This window comes from Xiphophorus couchianus, chromosome 4 (assembly GCF_001444195.1).
Source record: "Xiphophorus couchianus chromosome 4, X_couchianus-1.0, whole genome shotgun sequence".
NCBI classification, from domain to species: Eukaryota; Metazoa; Chordata; class Actinopteri; order Cyprinodontiformes; family Poeciliidae; genus Xiphophorus; species Xiphophorus couchianus.
The window spans coordinates 27,760,612-27,785,623 of NC_040231.1; the positions used below are offsets into that span (position 1 = coordinate 27,760,612).

General features: G+C 41.7%; 1 protein-coding gene across 2 annotated transcripts; it reads left to right on the forward strand.

Moving 5' to 3' along the window:
- Positions 1-10,994: 10,994 nt before the first annotated feature.
- Positions 10,995-24,090, forward strand: onecut1 (one cut homeobox 1). 2 transcript variants are annotated; one of them, XM_028016031.1, is made up of 2 exons: positions 10,995-12,628; positions 19,775-24,090. In XM_028016031.1, the coding sequence occupies exons 1-2, from the start codon at positions 11,521-11,523 to the stop codon at positions 20,062-20,064; spliced, it is 1,398 nt and encodes a 465-aa protein (XP_027871832.1). In that variant the 5' UTR covers positions 10,995-11,520; the 3' UTR covers positions 20,065-24,090. The 2 variants fall into 2 exon arrangements, with proteins under 2 accessions (XP_027871832.1, XP_027871833.1); XM_028016032.1 differs by having other exon boundaries at positions 10,995-12,613.
- Positions 24,091-25,012: the final 922 nt, after the last annotated feature.

Here is a 25,012-nt window from a genome sequence, read left to right on the forward strand (position 1 = left end):
CAACTTCATACGTTTACTTGGATAAACATAATTCGAGTACTTTTGACCTATTAGCTCAGAGGTGTCAAACTCCAGTCCTCAAGGGCCGGTGTCCTGCAACCTTTAGATGTGCCTCTGCTGCACCACACCTGAATAGAATAATTAGGTCATTAGCAAGGCTGTGGAAAACTGGAGGAGGTAATTAAACCATTTCGTTCCAGTGTTTTGTACCTGTGGCACATCTAAAAACTGCAGGACAGCGGCCCTTGAGGACTGGAGTTTGACACCTGTGTATTAGCTCTTTGTTTTTAAGTTTTGAGCTTTACAAAGGTCCAACTTAGTGTACATCTGTATTAAGGACTTTTAGTCTTATACCCTGATCTGATGGGAAGAGCATGGCAAAACTACAAACCTACCAACATCCATCAACCTAACGGGCCAGAGTTTGCTGAATGTGGAACCCTGTATGGCAGTGGTGTCAAACTCCAGTCCTCGAGGGCCGCTGTCCGGCAACTTTTAGATGTGCCTCTGCTGCACCACCTGAACAGAATAATTAGGTCATTAAGGCTCTGGAGAACTGATCTACACAAGGAGGAGGTCATTAGGTCATTTCATTCCAGTGTTTTGTACCTGTGGCACATCTAAAAACTGCAGGACAGCGGCCCTTGAGGACTGGAGTTTGACACCTGCCTTATGGGGTAAAGCAAGTTTTGGTTCTCTACCCACACAAAGTTTATTTTCCTTAAGCATTAGATGGACATTTATCCCTACCCTTTAGTGGAGATGAACCCATGATTGGTCAGTTTAACACATCCGTCGTCAATGGATTACAGCAAACTAATTGTCCTTTTGTTTTTGTTTTTAATGGTTTCATCCATGAAAAATCAATAACAAAAATTGACAAAAAATGTTTTCAGCGCAATTACAGGCCTGTTTCTGTTGACGCAACGCAATCGCTGTAAAAAAAAAATAAAAAATACACGCATTCTAAAAATGTGCTAAATTGTTGCTGTCGTCGCAAACGACTCGCCCTGAGACGGCCAGACGCGGAGCTACGATGTCAGTTTGCTCGAATCCTCACTTATCTTTGCCGAAACCGAACCGGAACGCTTCACACTGAGCGAGCGGTTTAAATAAACGTGCTGGCGCAGCGCGACGTTTGGAAAGCAGCAGCTCGGGCGACCAAATGTGTGAACGAGTCACGCACTCTGGCCTTTTAGAAGGAGGCCGATGCTAATTGAAGGCAAGCAAGAGGCTCTCTCTGCAGTTTGCCACATGGAAACGGCAAACACGGGGAGGAAGGGAGGTCTTCGTGCGGAGAGAAAAATCCCTGAATGCACCGTCCCCACACTGAAACAAGGTGGTGCCACCGTCATGCTGTGGGGTCCTTTTTCTCCAGCTGGAAGGTAAGAACGTGGCGTTAGCATAAAACGGAGCCATTCTGGTCGAAAGCCTCTCGGAAGCTGCAAATGACTTGAGTCTGGGACACAAACATGCAGGAAGAGCAATAGAATGGTTTAGTCCAATGGATATTCCCAGTCTAGTCCGAAATCCAGTTTGGAATCAGTATCAAGAGAACTGCTGTTCACAGATGCTTCCCATCTGATCTGATTGAACTAGAGCTGTTTTGCAGATAAAAATGGAGGGGAAGAAAAAAGAAATTCACCTCTGTGGACCCGCAAACTGTCAGAAACACACAAAATGTCTTAGCAAAACCCTGAGGCAGCGTTCGGTTTTTATGCTCCACTAATCTGGGACAAAGCTCAAGAAAACTGCACAACAGCCGAAACACCGAGTTCCTTTAAATCGAGGCTAAAAGTCCACCTTTGATTCATAAGGACTGGAACATTGATCAGTATGTTTGATGTACAGTATATCTGCCTGATGATTTTTGATTGAACTGGTTACCATGTTACGTTCTTTGTGTCGTAAATCACCTTGAACTGCCTTGCTGCTGAAAGGAACGTCAAATAAACTTGACTCGACTCAGATGTGTGCAAACAGGCACACTTTAAAGTTCGAAAACGTATAGCCCCTTTTCTTCCACTTCGCAATTGTGCTCCATAGTGTCTTGGCTCGCAGCCACACAAATATCACACTTGAGTTTTGTAGCTACAGCAAAATGCAAAACAAAAAATATAGGCTGTATATGAATAAATCCAGGGGTTGTGAATACTTTTGGTGACCGAAAGCTTAAACGGAGCTGGATGAGATCTATCATGAAAACAACGTTTTTATGTATTGATTTATTATTCTTTTGCGCTCGCAGCGTCTGAAGTCATATTTTTATCCTCAAATAATCCCGTTTGTGGCGCCACCCATAACAATTAGGTGAAAACGCGATTAATTCACGAGATTTTAACTGTTCAAATACTTTCTTGAGATGTTTGGTTTTTTATGTTATTTTATAACATATATATATATATATATATATATATATATATACCCGCGGTGGGTGAGAAGGGAATTTATATATATATATATAGGAGCCGGAGCGGCCACCCCATGGTGTTTATGTTCTAAATAATTTTCCAGAAACCTTTTTCCACTTCCATGTTTTTATCCTCTCTCCTTTCCCTGGACTAATATATGAGGCCATTATAAACATTTATGCAGCCCCAGAAGCTTCCCGTGCCAAAGGGGCTGACGCTCAGGCGGATCGAACCTTTCGATTGATACTGAAACAATTTGCATACTGATTCTCTTTCAGAGCGCACGGATCCATAACAACAGCGCTCGGCTATTCAAATGCGCCTGCACCGGGAAGGAACGGAGAGCAGCGCGGACTGCGGCGCAGGGGAGAAAATAATAATAATAGTAATAATAATAAACCTCGGACTTTATCCATGTTATTACGGGACGGGAGGATTTTTTTTTTTTTTTTTTTGGAAACCCGCACGGCGCCTGCAGGGATCTTTTACCGAGGACTGGATTCGGGACGCTCCGGAGGAGGAGAGGATGGACGCCGAAGGAAGCCGCAGCAGGACTAAAAGGAGGAGGAGGAGGAGGAAGAGTAGAAGATGGAGGAAGATGAGGGGGAACGTGTAAACATACTAAAAAAAAAAAAAAAAAAAAAAGGAAAGAAGAACAAAATGATAGAAATGCGCACAATACGAACTGCATTTGCTTTGTATGTGTGTGATTTTTTTTCTTTCTTTCTTTCTTTCTTTCTTTGCCTGCATACATGTTGGAATTAAATTTCTCGTGTGAAAGTGGCGCTGTCGCTCTGCGCGCTGGGAGGATGATGAAGACGCATGACAGGAGTGGGATCCTGCGGTAAAGTCGGGGATGTGGAGAGGGGTTGGTGATGGTGGTGGTGGTGGTGGTGGTGGGGGGGTCTATACAGTATGTGAGTGCGTGTGCGTCTTTGCTCGAGAAGATGATATTAAAAATTTAAATAACAGAAAGAAAGGGAAGAAAACCAGACATTTCAACTGCGGCGCCCCGTTGAGTTGAGAGGAGACGTGGAAAGAAATGTTGGGGTAGAGAGGGGGGGCGGGGAGGGGCTGCACGCTGTCCGAAAATGACGCACACCGTCCGGATGCGTCTGCACACAAAACTTACAACAGCTGCACCGCATTTCAGACCAGAGGAGGAGGAGGTGTGGGGATGATGGGAGGATGGGGGCGGGGGGGAGGTTGTATACTGAAAGAAAAGTGCTATTAATGAAACGCAGCCAAAGAACCTGGAGTCCTTCTGCGGAAAACGACACAAGAAATTCCAAAGATTTGCGTCGTTCGGTGCTTTATATCGACCTCCTTTTCATCTAAAGCTGATCTGCTGTGCTTTCGAAGCTTGCCGTTTGAGAATAAGATGATTCGAGCTGTTTGGTGTGATTAAATTAAGTAAATGAATAAATAAATAAACGGCAGGGCGCGGCGGTGCGTCGAAAAGAAGGTGACGAAAAGGAAGCAGGTCGTCACATCTGTTGTTGGGGAGCAACTCCACCCTGTTGTCGCTGTAAGGGGGGGGAGGCACACCGATCAAAATGGCGCGGTGCAAATATCATCCCTTAGTTTGCTCAGTTGGTTGCAGTCTGGAAAAATATGGGGAACGTTTCTACTTAATTTAAACGGACGGCTTTCGTAAAAGACGTACCGGTCAAACACTCTGTTCGAATTTAACCAAAGCGGCGTAACACCTTATATGCATTTTGTTCGTGTAGGTTTTATTTAATATGAGTAGGAATTATGTCATTTTAACAACTGAAAGAGAATTAAATAAAATGGGGTTTTTTCCCAGTTAATTTTTAAAATCACAGCAGAGCCGGCCCAAAGTTTTTTCGCTACCCTAATCATTGATTGAGACCCCAAAGCTTAAGCCCAGTCACCATGGCACCAATTGATTTTCATCCTCTTGTGTCTATCTATTTAGTTAGTTGGGTTTGTCTTTTTACATCTAGTGTAACAATCAAAGTGACTACAACACAAAGTGCCACTTGCTTGTTGTCTATGTTAATCGCTTCACATATTTTTTGTAAACGGCAGCAGGGGAAATGTCTTTTTTGTGTCATCTGGTTTTTGTGAATGCTGAGGCATTTCAGCTTTCCCATGAACAATCAGCAGAGTTAGGAAGCAGGGGTCAACTTGACTGGTCATGCTTATAGCAAACACTGACATTTTGTTCATTAATTCCTGGATTTGTTTGCAGTATACTGCGCATGAAATGTAGTTCCAGCATAGACACGTACAGCCGAGTATTAATTCTGACTGTTAACATAACCCTCAAACTGTGATGAACAACATCTGCATGACTACAACTTTTAAACATTTTTACTGAATCAAAGTGTTAAATTAAATTATTAATAATAAAAATAATAATAACAATTGGCTTTGGTCTTAAAACAAACGTTTCAAAGTTGATTCGAAAGTAAAAATCATTCTTGATAAACATCACAGCAAGTTTTCACATCAACATTTTGTGTGGCAAATCAAGAGCTCTCTGGGGCCCCCTGCTGGCCTGGGGGACCATAGGGAACAGTATAGATTGTGTATGCCTTGGGCTGGCTCTGTTAAAAAAAAGATGTTTTAAAAAACAACAAAAAAAAACAATAAACAAAGATATCGAGTGGTGACTGAGGCAGCTAAATAAACTCAAATAAAACCTATATATATAATCATTATTATTATTATTATTATTATTTATTTAAATTTTTTTTATTTTTTTTTTATTTACCCTAGCAATGTGGCGGCTGGTTAACATTTGCCCTGACAACCACAGATGTGTCGCTTACCTACAGTGTCTGCTTCAAGGTCAAGAAGCTCAGCTTGCTATCACTTTTGATCTTAGCATTAGCGGTGGCTAAAGCCGGGATACAAACGTAAACTCTTGGTTACACTGCAGCCTTCTCGGTTACAAGTCTTGCAACAGTTCCTAACATCTTAGCTATGCTACACTGTCATTCATAATGCACGTGAACGTTCTCCTTCGGAACATGTTGGGTTAAACTCAAATGAAAATATCTGGAAAGGAGTTATTTCCGGATTCATTTAGTCAACGTTGTTGTAATTATTGAACGTCATATATATACAAATAAATATGCCTGACTGACTGATTTTTTTTTTTTTAATTTATTTATTTGTATATTACTCTCCAATATTTTCTTTTTTGTAGTGTAAGTGAGTTAAAGTTGCTGCCATTAAAAAGTAGGGTGAAGAAAAATGGCAAGGAGTTTAGCAATACATGGCAGAAAAATAAAATAAAATAAAATAAAATAAAATAAAATAAAATAAAATAAAATAAAATCAAGACGTAAGAACCCGCCCTTCGCCATTAAACTCATTCTCGGGGCGTTTGCGTTTGAACTCGGAGCGCGCGTGCAGACGGGGCCCGGCTGGCTATCGTTGACACCGTTTTGTTGCCATAATTGGCGACTCGCGGAAGTTACACGGAGTAATTGGGCGGCATATGGGCGCCTTCTAATGTAAAGTGATGTGAAGTGATTAATCGCACATGACCGCGCGAATCAGAGCAAGTGACGCGGAATAACGCAGGAGAAAAAGGCAGTTGATCTACCCCTGAGCAAGGCAGCAGGTCGGGCATCTGCTGCTCGCCCATGATGGCATTTTGATCAATTAAGGAAGGGGGGTGGAGGGGGAAATAATAATAAAAAAGTAAATTCTTTAATTAATGAGAAAACTTAAAAAGGCACTTCGAAGTACAATAATTGCTGTTGTAGCCTCGAGGGATTTTAGGGAGAGTTTACTTTAATATAGAAGAAGAAGAAGAAGAAGAAGAAAACAAGCTTGCAGAATTAAAAGCGTTATTAAGAAATGATCTCCATTGGTGCTTGTTTTGTGTCCTCTCGATTTATCGATTATTTTTTTAACTTTATTTATTTATTTATTTATTTATTTATTTATTTATTTATTGGTGTTTCTGTTTCATTTCCGGTGCGTTCTCAATTGATATTTTAAGGTGGCTTTATTAGAACAAATTGTGGGCCTGCGCCTGAGTCCCCTCCAGGAATTATAATTTTATTCAGTATTGATTGGCGCGGTGCGGTGTGTTTCCAAGGCCTGTAGCTAACAACGCCTCAAATGTAGCTCAGAAAGGGCAGCCGCGCCGACGCTTCAGTTCACAATCCGCAGAACATCTCAAATTTTCTCAGATATCTTCTTTTTTAATTTTTTTTTTGTCTCTTTAAATCTTGAAATTCAGGTGAATTTTATTTTGAGCTTGTTGGCTGTCGGTTGGGGGTGGGGAGAGACTGGGTGGCGTACGGTTCCCATATTTGGGATTACAAATGTGGATCCGGCGGATTTAATTATGAGTCAAAAAAAAACAAAAAAAACAACGAAGGGAGCGACGCGTTTACATGTTCTCTAAAGGTTAATTCACTTTCCCTGCATATGCGCCCTTATTTTCCTCCGACTCCCAACTCAAGTGGGCTCATTTATAAAAGTTCAGCCGGTGCCATTTAGCGCGCAGACTTCTGCCTAAATAAGATGTAATTGTCATTTTGAGCTGGGAAGACATGTCGTTCTGGCAGAGCTGCTGAAATATTGATCCGCGCTCCTTCCTTTTTTTTCTTTTCTTTTTTTTTCTAGGAGGCATTATTGCTTTTTTTTTTTTTTTTTGCTTGGATATGAAGCTGCAAGTTTCATCAGAGTGGCCTCCCATGATTAATCGTCGTTTAAAAAAAACAAAAGTGTAATAATCATGCTTGCAATGTGTTGACACTTTTACTAAAAAACTAATGTGTGCTCCTCGTTTTGTATTTTTATTTCTTTCTTCTTTTTTTTTTTTTTTTTTTGTAAACAAGAACGTACCGTCTACCTGTTGGTTTTACTGCAACCGTCTTCTTTGTGCACTAATTGAGGTGAAACGTTTCCTCTTTCAGAGACGCTTAAAGAACAAAACAAAACAACAAAGAAGACGTTTTGGGGTTGTTGTTTTTTTTCTTACATTCTGCGTAAGGCAGGCCCATCACGACACAATGGCCACAGAGAGCGCAACACACACACACACTAAGCAGGCATGGAGCTCGGGTCGAGCAGACGTGGCAGCAGCCGATCGATCCGAATAAGAATGTGTAGATGAGGTTTTGCTGCCGAGAGGCCAAACCTTAGTCTTCTTCATCTCCTGCGCCTCGTCCGACTCTTTGCTGTGGGAGGGTGGACAGATACAAGAGAGGGGGAAAAAAGTTTAACTAAAACTGAACTCTTAAAAGAATATTTTGTTATTTTTATTACATACACACGCACACACACATATGTGTATAGATACATATAGGTCTGTCCATACACATGTAGCTATTTATTTTTTCTTGTGTTACATAACACAAGAAAATAAATTGCATGTATCAATCTGTTTTTATCTATTTCTGTTTGTCATTTTCATATTTTCTTAAAAGAGGGAAGGCTTCTATTATTTATTTATTTATTTATTTATTTATTTTATTGTTGTTTTTTCTTTAAATCAGGTGGCACCGAACAAAAACCGACCAATCGTTATAATCGTTTATCAGTTTTGAAATCGTTTGATTCGATTGCCTTTTCGGTTTCTGTTGAGACCACCAGCACCTTCCTTTCACTCCTTCCTTCTGAAAACTTTCTGAAGGCCCCCAGTGAAATAAGTTAGATTACAACCGTTTCCAAATTATTATTATTATTATTAGTAGTACTAGTAGTAGTAGTAGCAGTAGTAATAGTAGTAGTAGTAGTAGTAGTAGTAGTACTCAGGTTGCAGGTTGATATATTCTTGAGACTAGCTGGAGGTCGAAATCGTATAGGCGCTTCGATGAAGAAGAACAGAGGTGTGATCATGTAATTACACCCGCTGTGTTTTTGTTGTCTTGTTGAGACCTGCCTCTAAACTCCAATACACACACACACACACACACACCTACCCTCATTCTTTTTTTTACTACACGCTTGAACAGTCACACTTGGATGCATTAGAGTCCCTTTGTCTAGACACACGTCACACACACGCCATTGACATTGACTTCACATCAGAGACAGTTTAACTTCTTCTCTCTCTTTCTCTCTCTCTTTGTATTTTCTTTTATTCAAATCGTTCAACCGAGTGCCTGGTCTATTGTAGCTGGGCGGGGGGGGGGGTAGTTGAGGAGGGGAGGCCGGCAGATGTGGGGCCCCCAAAGCAGGTCCAAAACAGTGAAAAGTCTGAAAGGTTTAATCTGTTACCCCCGCAGATGTTGGCTTTGGGAGTCTTGAAGCGTCACCTTTGACATGTCCCTCATTCAGCAGGGGGTCCAGAAGGACACTGACCCGCTGCAAGCTGTCACCTCGGCTGAGGACGCCCTGCACTGTACCGCTCTATCAGGCCAAACGAGCACCCTCCTCCTCCTCCTCCTCCTCTTCCTCAGACATTTTGCTAGAGGCAGGGGCCGGGCTCTTATCAGGGCTGGTAAAAACTTTTTTGCAAAGCCTCCTGGTATGTCTCAGCATGTCGTTTCTCTCCTTAAAATGAGAATACGTCTAATGAGCATGCGCAAATATGAACCCACCTCGTAAGTTTCTATTATTAGTAAAGAACCAAATTCCCTCACTGTGTGACAACACGCTGCTTTATTTTAACATCAATGTGAACTGAATGCTCATGGAGACCAAATGACTCCTCCGGCACAGCGGATTAATATGTGCTGCGCAAATTGGACACACGCTCATGCGCGCGCACACACACCATGCTGGGCTTGGTTCGTTAAGCCTAATGGTTGAACAATAGACACATCTGCTCATCTCTTTGTATCAAAAGGGAAGATACCACGGTGTTCTCCGTTTGGTTAAACCGCCACATGCATTTGGCTGCACTGGAGTGTGTGTGAAGGCGGTGGGGGGAAGGCTGCTGCAGCTGAACTTCGCCTCTAATCAAAGAGTGGACGCATATGTAAAACACACACACACGCACGCACACACACACGCACGCACACCACCACGCGCGCGCGCGCACACACACACACACACACACATTCAAGCTAATAGTTTATAGACCGCGACTAGATTTGCCCACTAACTTATTATTCCAAACAATAAGAAAGTTCATTCGATTTTATTGTTTATATATATATATATATATATATATATATATATATATATATTGTTATTATTTTGAATTCAGGACTTAACTGGTTAAAAATCAACTCCAAATGAACCCGGAAGTGTGCTTCATTTCCAGTTAATGATTGATTTAAGGAGGTCTGAAGTCTCATCCCCCTAAGGAACCCTACTTTCTAAAATAGCAAGACATACCTAGAAATATAATAATAGTAATTCCCTTAATTACAAGAGGTGACGTATTTACGTAATAAAGTTCTGCTGTTAATATGAGGCCGGCAGATAAAAACGTTAGTGGAATATGGAAAGCCATTTTAAGATTTAATTGAAAAAAATTTTAAAAGTGCATCTGTCTATAATTACTTAGTGTTTTTGCTATGCTTGTCTAATATTAAAGTGTTCATAATAACATTGAACTGTCACCCTACAGATTTTTTTTCTCCATAAAAGTGTTTAAATCTCTCCCTCTGTTTAGTTGTACAGTTCAGTTCAGTCCAGTTCTGGTCTAAGTTGTCTAAATATTTACAATTGTGAACTAGAGTTGATCAAGTTCAGTTCAGACTCAGTGAAAACGTTGAAATATTCCTTTAGCGTAGCACTTAGGGGAAGCAGATGCCAACTTCAGGTACATCCAGCTAACTGCAAAACAGCTACTCTTAGAAAAAGCAAACCCTTCCCTTCTCATTACAGTAAACATAGAAAAATCGGTCTATCATTGTGCTCAAGACCAATGAGACACATTTCATATTCATTTTGTGTATTAGGTTTGCAGCTGCACCTGCTTATCCTGCTGCCTCGCAGCAAGAAGGTTGTGGGTTCGAATCCCCGCCATGGTTTTTACGTATAAGTGAGTTCTCTCTGGGTACTCTACCACAGTCCAAACGCGTGACTGTTAGGGTAAATTCTCCAATTTAAAATTGCTCGTGTGTGTGCGTGTATGACTGTGTGTCTGTGTGGCACTGTGATGGACTGACGACCAGTCCAGTGTGTCTCACCCAGTGACCCTGCCTCTCGCCTATTGACTAGTAGAGGTAGACACCACTTTCACAAATGTTATCACTTTTTGCAGATATTGCTAATATAACTCAGGACATCAAAACCTCAACTAGTAGCAGTGCTATGTCTACTATTCGTATCTTTTGATTATTTAAGAGCAACTTTCATATACTGGTTTTACTGGTTTATTAATGAGCAACAACATTTATTCCTGAAATGTTGATTGTTTGTAGTGAATGTCTTTCTAAATGTCTGAAGTTAGATTTTTGTTGGTTAGAAACACTGGATTCATGGAAATCCTCCAACAGCCCACCTGTGTGTCTATTAAATGTTAAAAGGGTTTGCCATGGCCAGTGTTTGATGCCTCCCTTCCTTAATAAAGGTGCTCGACGTCAGAGCAGCGTGGAAATGTGTGTGTGTGTGTGTGTGTGTGTGTGTGTGTGTGTGTGTGTGTGTGTGTGTGCGCGTGCGTGCGTGTGTTTGTGCGTGTTAGAAAGAGGAGGTGGCGGGAGAGAGAGAGAGAGAGAGAGTATGGGAGGAGACCGGCGTGCACAATGCGCATGTGCAGACGGTGAGATCTGTGCTGCGGTGGAGCAAGGACTGGACACACACCGCTAGAGAGATGGCGCGGCACCCGACCGGAGCGCAAGGACAGCTGGTTGGCGACGGGGGGGCTTGAATTACAAAGAAGAAGAAAAATATATGGTTTTAAAAGCAAAAAAAAAAAAAAAAAAAAAAAAAAGGCAAAAAAAAGAGAAAAGGATAAATACAAGCATATTTAGATATATATTTAAAGAAGAAGAATAACAGGTTGTGAAGAGACATTTCATTCCTGGAGAGCGGCGGCAGAGAGGTAGGAGAATAATCGAATATTGTAACACAGAGGGATCTGGAGAGGAGGCTGCTGCAAGGAGGACACCAAAAAGCAACAAAAGCAAACTGAACTTTACTGGACGCGTGGACTTCCTTTACGTTGGCTTACGGCAGTAGGTCAGATAGATGGTTTGTTCACAGCGCTGCCCGGATCATGAACGCGCAGCTGTCGATGGAGAACATAGGCGACCTGCACGGAGTGAGCCATGAGTCCGTCGCCGGCCACGGAGAGCTGCTGAGCGGCCACAGTCCGCACTCCCGCCCGAGCCCGCGGGGTCTGAGCCACCGCGCTATGGGCATGGCCACCCTACTGGACAGCGGAGACTATCACCCCGGGCACCCGGGACACCTGCATCCAGCCATCAGCATGTGCGAAGCCCCCCACGGCATGAGCGCGAGCACCACTTACACCACCCTGACCCCCCTGCAGCCCTTACCTCCCATCTCTACCGTGTCCGACAAGTTCCCCCCCCATCACCACCACCACCACCATCCCCACCATCCGCACCCGCACCCGCACCAGCGGCTCCCCGGGAACGTCAGCGGCAGCTTCACGTTGATGCGGGAGGACCGCAGCTTGGCGCCCATGAACAGTCTGTATCCCGCGTACCATCACAAAGACCCCTGCATGGGCCAGAGCCTCTCCCCGCTGTCTGGTTCTGGACTGGCCAGCATACACACGTCTCAGGCCGGCATCCCTCCGTACGCTCACCCGGGCGCCGCCATGCCCGGCGAGAAGATGCTCACGCCCAGCGGGTTCGAGGCTCACCATCCGGCCATGCTCAGCAGACACGCCGAGCAGCACATGACCTCCTCCGCCGGGATGGTGCAACTCAACGGCCTGCATCATCACCCGCACGCCCACCTCGGCGCGCAGGGCCACGGCCAGGGGCTGGGTAGCAATCGGGAGCAGGCCTCCGGGCCTGGGCACCAAGGTGGCGGCGGAGGAGGAGGAGGAGGAGGCGGCGGCGGCGGCGGTGGTGGTGGTGGTGTTTCTGGGGGACAGATGGAGGAGGTGAATACCAAAGAAGTCGCGCAGAGGATCACCACGGAGCTGAAGCGCTACAGCATCCCTCAGGCCATCTTTGCTCAGCGGGTCCTGTGCAGGTCTCAGGGGACCCTGTCCGACCTGCTGAGGAACCCCAAGCCCTGGTCGAAGCTCAAGTCCGGCAGAGAGACGTTTCGTCGCATGTGGAAGTGGCTGCAGGAGCCTGAGTTCCAACGCATGAGCGCGCTCAGGCTCGCAGGTGAGCGAAGCCTCGGTAAAGCACCTCCTTTTTTCCCCCTATTTATTTATTGCTTTCATTCTTACAAATACCCGCTATGAAAATTGATACATGATAGAACATTTGACCCCTTCGCCGAACAGTTTGCAACTCATGTGGGCTGAGGTAACGTTCCGCCTGTTTATTAATTAAACTATAAAAACACTAAATTGATTTTGACAACATGGGTCATTTTCAGTGTAGAGGTTCCCTCCAGGCTGACTGATCCTCACGGCATGAAGAGATGATCTAATCTCCAATGTTGAAGGTTATGAATAATAAAAAAAAAAAAATCCAAACTTACTTTCAAGATTATTGTTGTTAAAGCGATGTGTTTATAAGCGATTAAGCATGTAATAATTCATTGTAAGGGTTTAAAAATCGATGTGCTTCATCATTGCAGAAAAGAAGCATTGCTCCGGCATCTTTTTTTTTTTTTTTTTACTGTTTCTAGAGTCATTTTGGGCTTGTGTGAAACAAGGGCTCATGTCACTTTGCCTCCAAACTATCGATCGCAGCACTGTTCGTAAACCGATCCGTCTCCAAGAAATCATTAGAGGAACGTGTTTATTTTGGTGTCGATGCAACTGATCAGCTCTTCTTTTTTCCTCTCTTTTTTTTTTTTTTTTTTTTGCTGCTGGCCTTCTGCTTGTAAACAGAGGAAAGTGTGTGTGTGTGGGGGGGGGGTGGGGGGTGGGGGGGGGGGATGTGTGTGTGTGTGTGTGTCTGTGAGAGTGGGTGATAAACTCGATTTAAATGTCAACTTGAGTTGGTGTCATGCATAATTTAGCAGGTGAAGATTGCTTTGGCCGTGGCGTTAAAAAAAAATAAAATAAAATAAAATAGACTAACCCTGTTAAGACAAGTGGGGAGGGACAATAAAAGTGTGTTACGACAGAATCCAATAGACGGATTCGTGGTCGGAGCTGAGGAACCGAATCTGACTCTGACTCGACTGAAGTTTGTGTAATTAACCGATGGACGTGTGGTCGAATTTGTCCCTCAGGTAGGGCCACAGGTTCAATTTACAGGTGCGGGCAGTGAGGGCCAAAAAGCACGAGAGGGTTCATAGACAGTTTTCGATATTAGAAATGTGCAAATGAATGGACGTTGGTAAAAACTGAATATATATATATATATATATATATATATATATATATATATATATATATATATATATATATATATATATATATGGGGGGGGGGGGTGCGTGTGTGAGAGAGAGAGTGTGTGGGTGTGCGTGTGGCGACTGTAATCGCATTGATTATTTTTCAGTTTTCCCATCTGCTGCTACTCCTGCAGGTGTGTATGTGTGTGTGTGTGTGTGTGTGGGGGGGGGGTGCACGCGCGCGCTTTGAAGGAGGATTTTATCACTAATATCTATAAAATGAGCATGAAAATGTGGGTTTCATATTATTATTATTATTATTATTATTTGAAGGCTGTCGTTATATCGGATGGGAATTTCATAGTTTGAGTTATCGACTCCGTAAATGAAGTGAAACTCGTGTTGTTGATGTGAACATTCACTGGGAGCCTGGATTCTAATCGTCCAGCTAAATCAGAGGTGTTATTGAGCCTCGTCGTAATTCTTGAGAGCATATAGCTGTTTTGTTTGTGTCTCAACAAAAAAACCCCAAAAAACAATAAAACACTTTTAAAAAAAGTTTTTCAACACTTTAAATATATACAGTACAGACCAAAAGTTTGGACACACCTTTTAATTCAATGAGTTTCCTTTATTTTCATGACTATTGACATTGTAGCTTCACACTGAAGGCATCAAAACTATGAATAACACATGTGGAAATATGCACTAAACAAAAAAGTGTAAAACAACTGAAAATACCCCTTATATTCTAGTTTCTTCAAAGTAACAACCTTTAGCTGTGATTACTGCTTTGCACACACTCTGCATTTTCTTGATGAGCTTCAAGAGGTCGTCACCTGAAATGGTTTTCACTTCATAGGTCAACCTGCCCTGTCAGGTTAATAAGTGGGATTTCTTGCCTTATAAATAGTCATGAAAATAAAGAAAACCCATTGAATTAGAAGGTGTGTCCAAACCTTTGGTCTGTACTGTATGTATATATAGAAAATGCCACAGGATAGAGATCTAATGATTCAGAAGTGGAATAGCTACATGAACACATTTTTTAAGCAAAAACTTGTTCAAATCATATAAAATGAGGGTTTAACATCATTTTAAGAGAATAGCTCTATAGATCTAGAGCTCTATTGATCCGGCCGTTGCTAGGAGAATCTGATCATGTGCTGAAGGAGATGTGATATGCTTATTGATTTCAGGCTTCTGGTATTAATCTCGGGCCTTTTCTGGTTTCCCCACGTAATCACTTATATGACATGTCTGAATAGAATATTTGGGTTTCCTGTTGGGTTTAGTAGTAGATCACTAAATAGTTATTGCAGTACATCTGCTGCATTTTAATTTTTTTTTTTCTGCACACAAATCTGTTTGCTGAAACGCGGGACTTCTCTGCGCAGGTCCAGCAGTGTGTGTGGTGTGTTTTCACTGTGTGAAGTTATCTGCGCGTTTGTAATGATTAGCCGGGAGCAGCAGTGGTACTGTTTGAGCCTGTCCGTGTGTGATTAGGCTGATAATGAGGCCGTTGTTAGGTCCCACGCTTTCCTGGGAAATCTCTCTCTCTCTCTCTCTCTCTCTCTCTCTCTCTCTCTCTCTCTCTCTCTCTCTGCATGGCCTCCTCCTCACACCGTGGCCGTGGCCGCTCCGCGGTGGCTCCTGCTGCTGTCTGAGTGGCCTTCACTCCTGCTGATTTATAGCGGCCCTTAACACAAGGGGCTCCGGCTCTCTGTTAATATTTACCAGCGCTGGAGACACCGGGCAGCTCGTACACGCCATTATACCTCTCTCTCTCTCTCTCTCTCTCTCTCTCTCTCTCTCTCTCTCTCTCTTTATGGTCATCCCAACGTAGGCCGCTGTGCTACACTTTAGCGCAAACTCAAGGCAAAACCCGCTCGCTTCATTTGAAGAAACATTATATTAAAAAATTAATGTCATGAGGCTTTAAGTGGAAATCCCTATAGTGATTTAATACATTCTCCAATCTGTCTGCATGCAAATGGCTTATTTAGCTGTTATCCTGCTGAAGGTTTGCTAATGAAAGCCCTTAATCACTCCATCCATTAATTAGTGCTGCTTTAAAAGAATGCTTGCTGATAAGAACTTTGCCATTCATTAATTACTCCCCCCAGTGAGAGCGCACGCTGGCTTTCGCTCTGACCCTTTAGTAACCTGCGTCTGCCCCCTGCTGGTTTCGACCCGTCGGTGCGCTTTGGTTTGCCTGGCTGTGCTGTATTTGACTTGATAAAACATAAAACGAAACAACAACGAAAAACTCAAAAAGTTAAACAGCAGCAGAATACAAATTATACATTTGCTTAATTTTTTAAGCAAATATATATATATATATATATATATATATATATATATATACGTCTTATTTAAAGTGCGTTTTCTTTTTTTTTTTGCTTTTTTTTTTTGCTTTCAGCACCATGGACAGCGCTCACAATTCCCCGTTAAAAAATAAAACTAATTTTGGTAGGTATTGAGAATGTAATTAAAACTCTGTACGTTTTAATGAAATGCAGTAGAGGGCAATGCAATAATAATTAAATTCTACTTATTATAATTTTTTATTTACTTTTCTTTCTTTTTTTACCCAAAACAATGTCTCTTTGATTAGGCTTTAAGTGAATTATGTATCAATTGAAGGACAGGCTACATGGCTGCTATGTTTATGAAGACAGGGTTATAAATAACTACATCAACTTAGCATGAACTCAAAACAGTTATGAAACGTGGCTGAGAAAGTTTATGGTTTGGAGTTTGTGTCCAACTTTACCTGTTTTAAGTCAAACTTGGTGTCAAGCTAAGCTAGCACACCAAAGTTGTTGATGTGTGTGTGTGTGTGTGTGTGTGTGTGTGTGCGTGCGTGTGTGTGGGGGGGAGGGGGGTTGTTGTTTGAATGGATTTTTTAAAAGAAATTTAATAGGATTTTCTTACTTGAACCTAAACCCCTTACTTGATTTTGTTTTGTTTTTTTTTAAATGGAGGACGAACCAGACGACTGTATTAAAAAAAAGGTCAGGATTTTACCACCTAGTACAGAAGCACATTCGAAACTTATTAATGTAATGTAATAATATAAACTAATGAATGTATTTAGGAAGCTATATGTCAGCGATGGACTTAAAACTTTATCACAGTATTTGCTGCTGCCATCATGACAATAAAAAATGACAATAATAACTATTTATTACATCTTTTTCATGTAACTGTATGACTGTGACTGTGTGTCACCATAATTATAGCCCCACAAACACAAATAATGCTCTTGACAAACATTCCCACTTGTAACGTTCTTCTGTAAGACACATGTCGTATAAAGAAGTGTGATTTGTTTCACCAAATTGCACACAGGAGCTGTATTTTCAAATTTATTGGTATTTATCGCTGCTTTCATTGAACAGAACATGGAGAAAATAGTATAAGTACCAATAACAACAACAACAGTGGTTTGAGAAACTTTAATTGGAATATATTGAGACAACGATAAATCAACACTCATACCATAATAAGAAATTTATCATGATAAATTATAAAGAATATGATACGATAAATGCCCACACCTATAATATCAGTGTTAATCAGGTGTATTTAGTAATGGTCAATCATTTGTGCTTGTCGGTTTTAAATGAACGACGCTCCCTTTGAATTGCAGAGGTTTTGCGCTTTTAATTGATTAGTAAATTGTAAATAAGAAGGCAAATATTCCCTGTTTTGTTACATTTCTAAACTTATAAAACAGTGCAGGTAAAACCTGACCTAATCTCAGGTTTTGTTAGAGTTCAGCAACACATTTTAAAAACTTGGCTCTGAGCTATAAAATTCTCTGTTACATGTTAGACTTATATAATTTTTCCTAAGAAACATTGAATAAAACCAGCCCAAATACAGTGCATTCAAATGCATCCGATCTTTTTTGGTTTCGTAGTGAGTGCTCGTATTATGAGTGGAGTGCTGTCTTTGCCTGGACCAGCTGCTACCGCCCACGTTGCTCTGAGAAAAATGAAAGAGACAGAAAAATCCCACTGTGATTTCCTATAGCTCTCTCAATAATTGCTGTGTTAGAACAAACACAAATAAATAAATAAATAAATAAAGCAGCACAGTTTCCAGCATCCAGACTGCTGCTGGATTCCTTTTGGTTGTTAAATGTCAAAGAGAGCTCTCACAGGCATAAAGATCAGCTTGTCAGCATATGTGGTCTTTTACAGATCCGTGAGCATTATTATGACTCTTGACGCGTTCTTTGTTGCTGTTGTTTTTTCGGGGGCATGAATGGCCACTTATGCGCTGAGACGCATGAAACCTCTGACCGGTTGATTAGACTCTTTTTTTTTTTTCTGTTTCAACCAAACACGGCGGCAGTTCTAATTGTCCAGATGCATTAGAAGTCAACCTCTTGTCAAAACCAATGTGGGCAGTAACAGGAGTGCGATGCATTTATAACAAAACCTTTTAAAAGACCATGAAAAGCAACATAATGGTAATGTTGAAAATTAAATTTCTTTCAGATGTTATTTGATTTAAAGAGGCAGTGTTATGCAAAATTAACTTTTTAAAGCTTTACCTCATGTTATGTTTTAAAAACAGGAGTGTTGCCTTGATTCCTTCATGCATGTTTGAGAAATCCTTTAATCTCCGTGGCGACCATTCGGCTGTGCAAAACACAGCTAGCTCCACCTTCAGAGGCTCCTCCTTGGAGCTGCAGTTTCCAAACTTCCGCCTCACAGAGCAGCTCTCCCCTCTAATTCCCCCAGTCAACTCCTCCAGACTAGCCAGCTGCAATTAGCAAACACCTGGTGGAACTGCGCATCCGCTGAGCTCATTGTGTGAGATATTTCTCAGTCCAGCGCTCCAGCAAATGTTTGTATGCGCTTGATAGAGGGATGCTGGTGTGATGACACGCTGAAGGCGGAGTGTCGGGAAGAGCAGGAAGTTTGTGAAGAGACACAGGCCCTATTTTAAGGCGTTAAATTGTGCAATTTCAAAAGAAGGACTTTAGAATCTGGGGAAAGGGGGTAATTTAAATTCAAAGCTTGTGAAATCAAAACCGCAAGAAGAGGCTTTTGCATTTCAGTCTGTGGTGTGAAACTATAGATCAGTTTGACTGTGTAGTTAGAGTAATGTCCAAACATTAAATAATTCAAACTTCTGCGTAAGGAAATGATGTTCGCTAAATATGAGAAAATATCTTGATATATTGTGTTGTTGTTGTTGTTGCATTATTGGTATCAATGTTATTATTATTGCTGTTAATACTACTAGAGCTATGTTAGTCATATTGGACTATATGTTTTAAAGGGGCAGTACTATGTGAAATGTACTTTTTTGAGCTGTAATGTTGTCCCTCGTCAGAAAGACGTCTGGAGTGTCGCTTTGATTCTTTTATGCAGGTTTGGAAAATCCTTTAATCTCCCATGGCAACCATTCAGCTAAACAAAATGTCTGGGTGGACTTAGCTCCACCTTCGAGACGCAGCTCCTCCTCTGAGCTTCTGCCTCACAGAGCAGCCCTCCCCTGGGACTCATGCATTCAGCTCCTTCAGATTAGCCAGCAGCAATTAGCAAACACCTGGTGAAATTCTGCATTTGCTGAGTTCATAATACAAATTATTTTTCAGTGCAACGCCATAAAAGTGTTGTTAAAGAGCCAATAGAGGAGCCATGTTGTGATGACTTCTGTAAGGCGGAGTTTCAGAAAGAGCTGCAGTTTTTAAAGTGACAAAGGCCCAATTTTAAGGTGTTAAATTAGGAAGTAAAATTTATTTTAAGTCATATTTGACATTTTTTAACAACTGAAGGCAACATAATTACTTAACTGGGCAATAAAATGATACTACATGCCTGGAAAACACATAACACTGCCCCTTTAATTCTGAAATCAAAGTGGCTGAAGTGAAACCATGTGAGGCCACATAAGCCAGATCTCCCACCATAAACTGACCTAATTCCTGTTTTTGTTGTTGTTTTTCTCCAATCAAGCTCATCGCTCTCATGCCTTTTCCGTTTCCGTCTGCTTCTCCCCTCCTTCGCAGCGTGCAAGCGCAAGGAGCAGGACCACGGCCGAAGCGAGCGAGGGAACGTGACCAAGAAGCCCCGGCTGGTGTTCACGGACGTGCAGCGGCGGACGCTCCACGCCATCTTCAAGGAGAACAAGCGTCCGTCCAAGGAGCTGCAGCTCACCATCGCCCAGCAGCTGGGCCTCGAGCTGGCCACGGTCAGCAACTTCTTCATGAACGCTCGGCGCCGGAGCCTGGACAAGTGGGTGGACGACGGTTCCGGTCACGCAGCCAACTCGGGGCCCAACGTCTGCACCAAAGCCTGAAGTCGGACTGAACCTGACCTGACCAACTCATGGACTGACTCAACCTCGGTGGAAAAGCTTTAAAATAAAAAATAAAACACTTCTGAGAAACAAAGAAAACTTAAAAGTCCTTGAAGCAACATTTTGCCCTTAAACCTGTACTATATTGATATTTATAGTATCCAAAGATGAAAAGCAAACCAAAGACTTCTTGTTTGACCTGCTTTACGATGTTTGTTTCAGCGACACAGTTTTTGTGTAACATACTGCAAAAAGACTTTACTCTCTTTCACACACACGCGCGCGCGCACGCACACACACCCCAACATGCAGACAAATACACGTACACACCCAGGTCTTTAGCTTTATTACACCCCCCCCCACCGCTTCACCTCCCTACTGTGTATCAGTCTATCATTTGCCATCCTTATCTCTAATCTGATTGGTTGGTTTTAATGATGGGTCCCATAAGAGGAGGTCTAATCAGCCTATCGGCAGTCTGGTCTGCAGCTGTCCACAGCCTGAGAAAAAATTTTTTTTAAAAAGGAATTAAAACATGGATGAATGTGGAGTTCCAACGGGATTGACCAACCAACTTTAAAAAGAAAGAACATTTTCATCCTGTGGGGAGCGACCCGGATTGTTCTGCAACCTTGTTTGGACCAGTGGCATGGACTGTATGTCTGTTTGTCTGTCTGTCTGTCAGTCTGTGCGAGTCGTCTGTCGTTCTGTCGAGCATTCCAGACAGACGGGCGGGAGGGGCAAAGAAATGTCTTTTCATAGAGTGCTAACCCAAATCCAAACAGCCTGAACCAAACCGAAAAGGAGAAGAAGAAAAAAATGGAGCTCGGCCCATTTAGTGGTGCTTTCTTCCAACATGCTGATGCGTTCAGTTGGGAAAATAAAAGAAACCAATCGGCATCAAGCTTCTCGTGCCGCGCAAAAACGAAACCTACAAAGACCAAAGAATATATTTATTTAAAAAGTAAGTATGGGCAATTATGGTATTTTCTTGATATGATAACATTAAGTTCTAAAGTGTCCATTGTATTTGCAAAAATGTTTTATCAACATTTATTTCCAGATTCAACTGCTTTTACTAAGAGCAAAAAAAAAAAAAAAGACTTGACATAGTGTTTATAACACTTACTTATGTGACCTATAACAATTATTTATTCATGTTAGTTTTGGTACAAAATACTTTACAGAATTACATGCTACGAAGGTAAAAACAGATCTATTTTGGGCCATTTTACAATGACTGTCTATGTTTTTTCAGCCATACTTTTCACAAGCAGCTGAATTTGTCTCGTTTTACATAAGAAAAAAAACCTAGCCAGGCAGCAATAGGTGGGGTAGGGGCAAAGCTGCATTACTATATGCTATGTTTCCCAAAGTTGGGGTTTGGGGACTGCAACGTGGGTCGCAAATCAACAAGTGTGGGATCTTGGGAGTCCCTCGGAAATCCGAAAAATATTACGGATGAACCATATTTGTGGTATAAGTCTTAACAGCAATACCACTCAGACGTGCCTCGTAATAAAAAAATATATGTTTGCGTCTTTAAGCATAAGAACGTCGCTGCTTATTTTTCACAAAATGTTTGTTTTATTCATAAATCCTAAAACACAAACCTTCCCCCGTCACATAAAAACGTGAGCTAAACAGAGTCGCATTGAAATGAATCAGTAGCTGCCACACGTTCAGCTCCGCTCGATCTTCTATGACGGTGTGTTTTCTCCACACAAACTGCTGGCTCCGTGCGTGACAGATAGCCTCAGATGTTTTTCTTTTTTCTTTTTTTTTTTTTAAGGACAAACTGTGTCACCGCTTTAATAATCAGGACTGTAGCGTCAGTCCATCGTCGCCGCATGCCTCTCATGTGGATTCGATTTGATCTCCTCATCAAAGATGTACAGCGGAGGAGATGATATCAATGATCGAATCACTTTGGGGCGCTTACACGGCAATGTCAACTCGTCACCTGAATGCAAAAGCATCTTTATACGTCAGCTTGCTGCCAAGTCCCCCCCCCCCGCCCCCCCCTCTCACCCCGCCCTCACCTTCCCTGCATTTCAGCACTCGGAGGAAAGCACTTCATGGGCCTGGCTCTGGGGTGGCACAGCATTAAATGTATTAAACTGAGCCCTCCCTTCTCTCGACTGGGGCTGGCAGATGTACATCCATCACAACGAATCTCTGAAGGAGGAGAGGCCTTCTTCTTCGTCGTCGTTATCTCTCGAGAGAAAAACCAAAAATATGACAAAACAATGTCTCAAGACCTGCTGATGTTTTGTTTTTTGTTCTTTTTTTTTTTTTCTTAGTGTGAACCAAAGATGCTACCTCACTCAAGTTCCATACGTGATTTCTATCACTTTTGATGATACCAAAGATAACCAAAGATTTTTTCTAATTGCACGGCCTCTGTGAGTGGTGTTCAAAGAAGTGTGATGTATGTGTCCTGTGCTCTTTTTATTTAGCTCCCCCCCCTCTCTCTCTCTCTCTCATTCTCTCTGTTGCATCTTCACTCCTGTCCTGTCCTTCTTCCTGCTCCAGACCCTCCGACCTGCAATCAACCCATGCGTCCTCTTTTTATTTTGCTTCTTTTTTTTATTTTTATGCGTGCTCTTGCTTAATTTGTGCTCCGACTACAGCTCCATACAAAGACCTGCTGATGCAGGTAAAGGCAGACGTGCTGATCCAGCCATAGATGCACACAACTGTCCATGCAGGTGCCGGCAGAGTAGACTTGTAGTAATGTGATCTTTCTTAGTTAGTCTTTCTGCTTCTTCGTTTGAAGAACCCAGATAAAATGTAAAAGAGGTGCTTAAATTTGAGTTTGTAGCTTTTTTTTAAATCAACATTAAATAGTATGTTGATTTAAACTAAAATGTCATGGAAAAGTGTTTGCTCCCTTCTTCCTGATTTCTTCTGTTTTTGCTCTTTTTGTCACACTTAAAGGCTTCAGATTGCCAACCTGATTGGATGAACACACACAACCGGAGTAAATACAAAATACAGTTTTCAAAGGTTTTCAAAAGTTAGAACGCTATCCACAGTGACCTGGCCCTTTGTGGAGATAGACTGCAACTTAACCCTAGTAACTGATTATTCTGAACGCGTAAATAGAAGAAAAATCTTCATCTTCTCTTGTTTCCCCTGTGAGAACTTGGGATTTCCATGTACTGGACGTCTTGTGGTTACGGGCAACGAGTGTTTTGCGTCGTCACAGAGGACGTTCCACCCACTTTTCCTTGCAGAATTTCTAAAACCTCCGTGGAGGACTTTATATCACAAACCGCTTGTTTTTGTCAGCATTTTAACGGGATGTGAGTCCAAACTTTGACTAGTCCACTCCAAAAAAATAAAATTCTTTTGGAGCCATTCAGAAGTTCACTCGCTGATGTATTCCAGACCATGTTTCTGCTGCATAACCAATGCATGATTGGCTCAACTGTTGGGTTATTTATTTTTATTTTTTTTGTGTGAATTAGTCTTGCACCAGCTGTTGCAGGACACGCACTTCCAAAACGTTTCAGTCTCGTCTCGTCCGTTCACCGAATACCCAGAAGTCTCAAGGATCATAAAGATGTTCTCATCTGAAATGTGTGCACTGGAGTCCCAAACCACCAGGAATGACTCTGGATCCCTTTCCATACCGAGAGATGTCAGTGATTTTTTTCTTTCTTGTGGCTCAGATTGGGGCATTATGCATCTTTTTACACGTTCTATTGATTCTATAGATCTGGTAGCCTGGACTGAAGTTAATGGAATTGAACCATATTTTGTTTGGTTTGGATAGCTTTTGTTTCTCACTGAATAAAATCATCCTTTCGTCACTTTCCTAAAATAATAGCCTAAGTCATTTTTTGCCAAAATTTTATTTTATTTTTTATTTTTTTGCCTTTTGGTAAGAAAGAGGTTCTGTTTTGTTTTGTGTCAAAAAAAATAACCTTAGGCTATTACTTTAGGAAGGTGACTATTTGTAAACTCCATTTTATGTAAAAAAAAAAAAAAAAAAAAAAGATTTAAAAAAAAAACTTTGATTGATAGGACAATCTCTTTGATTATCTGAAACATATAAGTGTGATAAAAAGAAAATCAACAAACAGCAGTAAGACGGTGAATAATTGATCACAGCACTATTCGTAACCCTGCTGTATATATATATATATATATATATATATATATATATATATATATATATATATATTTTTTTTTTTTTTTTTTTTTTCTGCTGGCCCTGCCCCTTTGTGTTGCATATTATTGATCCAACGAACAAGTCAGAGACATCTTCACATGACAGCAGGCAGACAGCCTGACATAGCCATGGGCAGAATCATTGATTCAACTATAGGCAGACATGTTCCTGAAAGTAGAAGCAGATGTGTTGCAATCTTTCTTTTTAAAAATAAAAAAATAATAAAATAAAAAAAAAACTGGAAGAAAAAAAAATAATAATAATAATAATAATACAACCTCCCAGGACGAGTGCCTTGCTTGAACCAAAGTGTTAAACCGCTGTTGACCTCTCACTTTTAACTCTGTGAATACCTCAGCCTGTAGAAAGGCCACAACTGAAGAGACAAGGATTTTTTTTTTATTATTTTAGTTTTCCTTTTTCTTCCTTTGTACCTTTCGTTTTGTGAATCACACCGTGGTGCTTTTGCCAGCGCAACCATGCAATGAAGACATACCAAAGGATTTTCTGTTGTCCACTTCTACAGATCAAACCAAAGGTCTATGTTTCTCGTCCTCTACCCCCACCCCTCCCCTCCAGACACACACACACACGCACACACACCTACACACACTCCCTCCCCTCTTCCCTTCCTTCTCTCTCTGCTGTGTGTAGGAGGGTCCAGCACTCTGGCCGTGCATGTCTTTTACCAGTGTCTCTGAATACCTCATAGTAATAATTCCTTTGAGTTCTGCATCGAGATGTCTTATCTGTGACTAATGGAGAGCT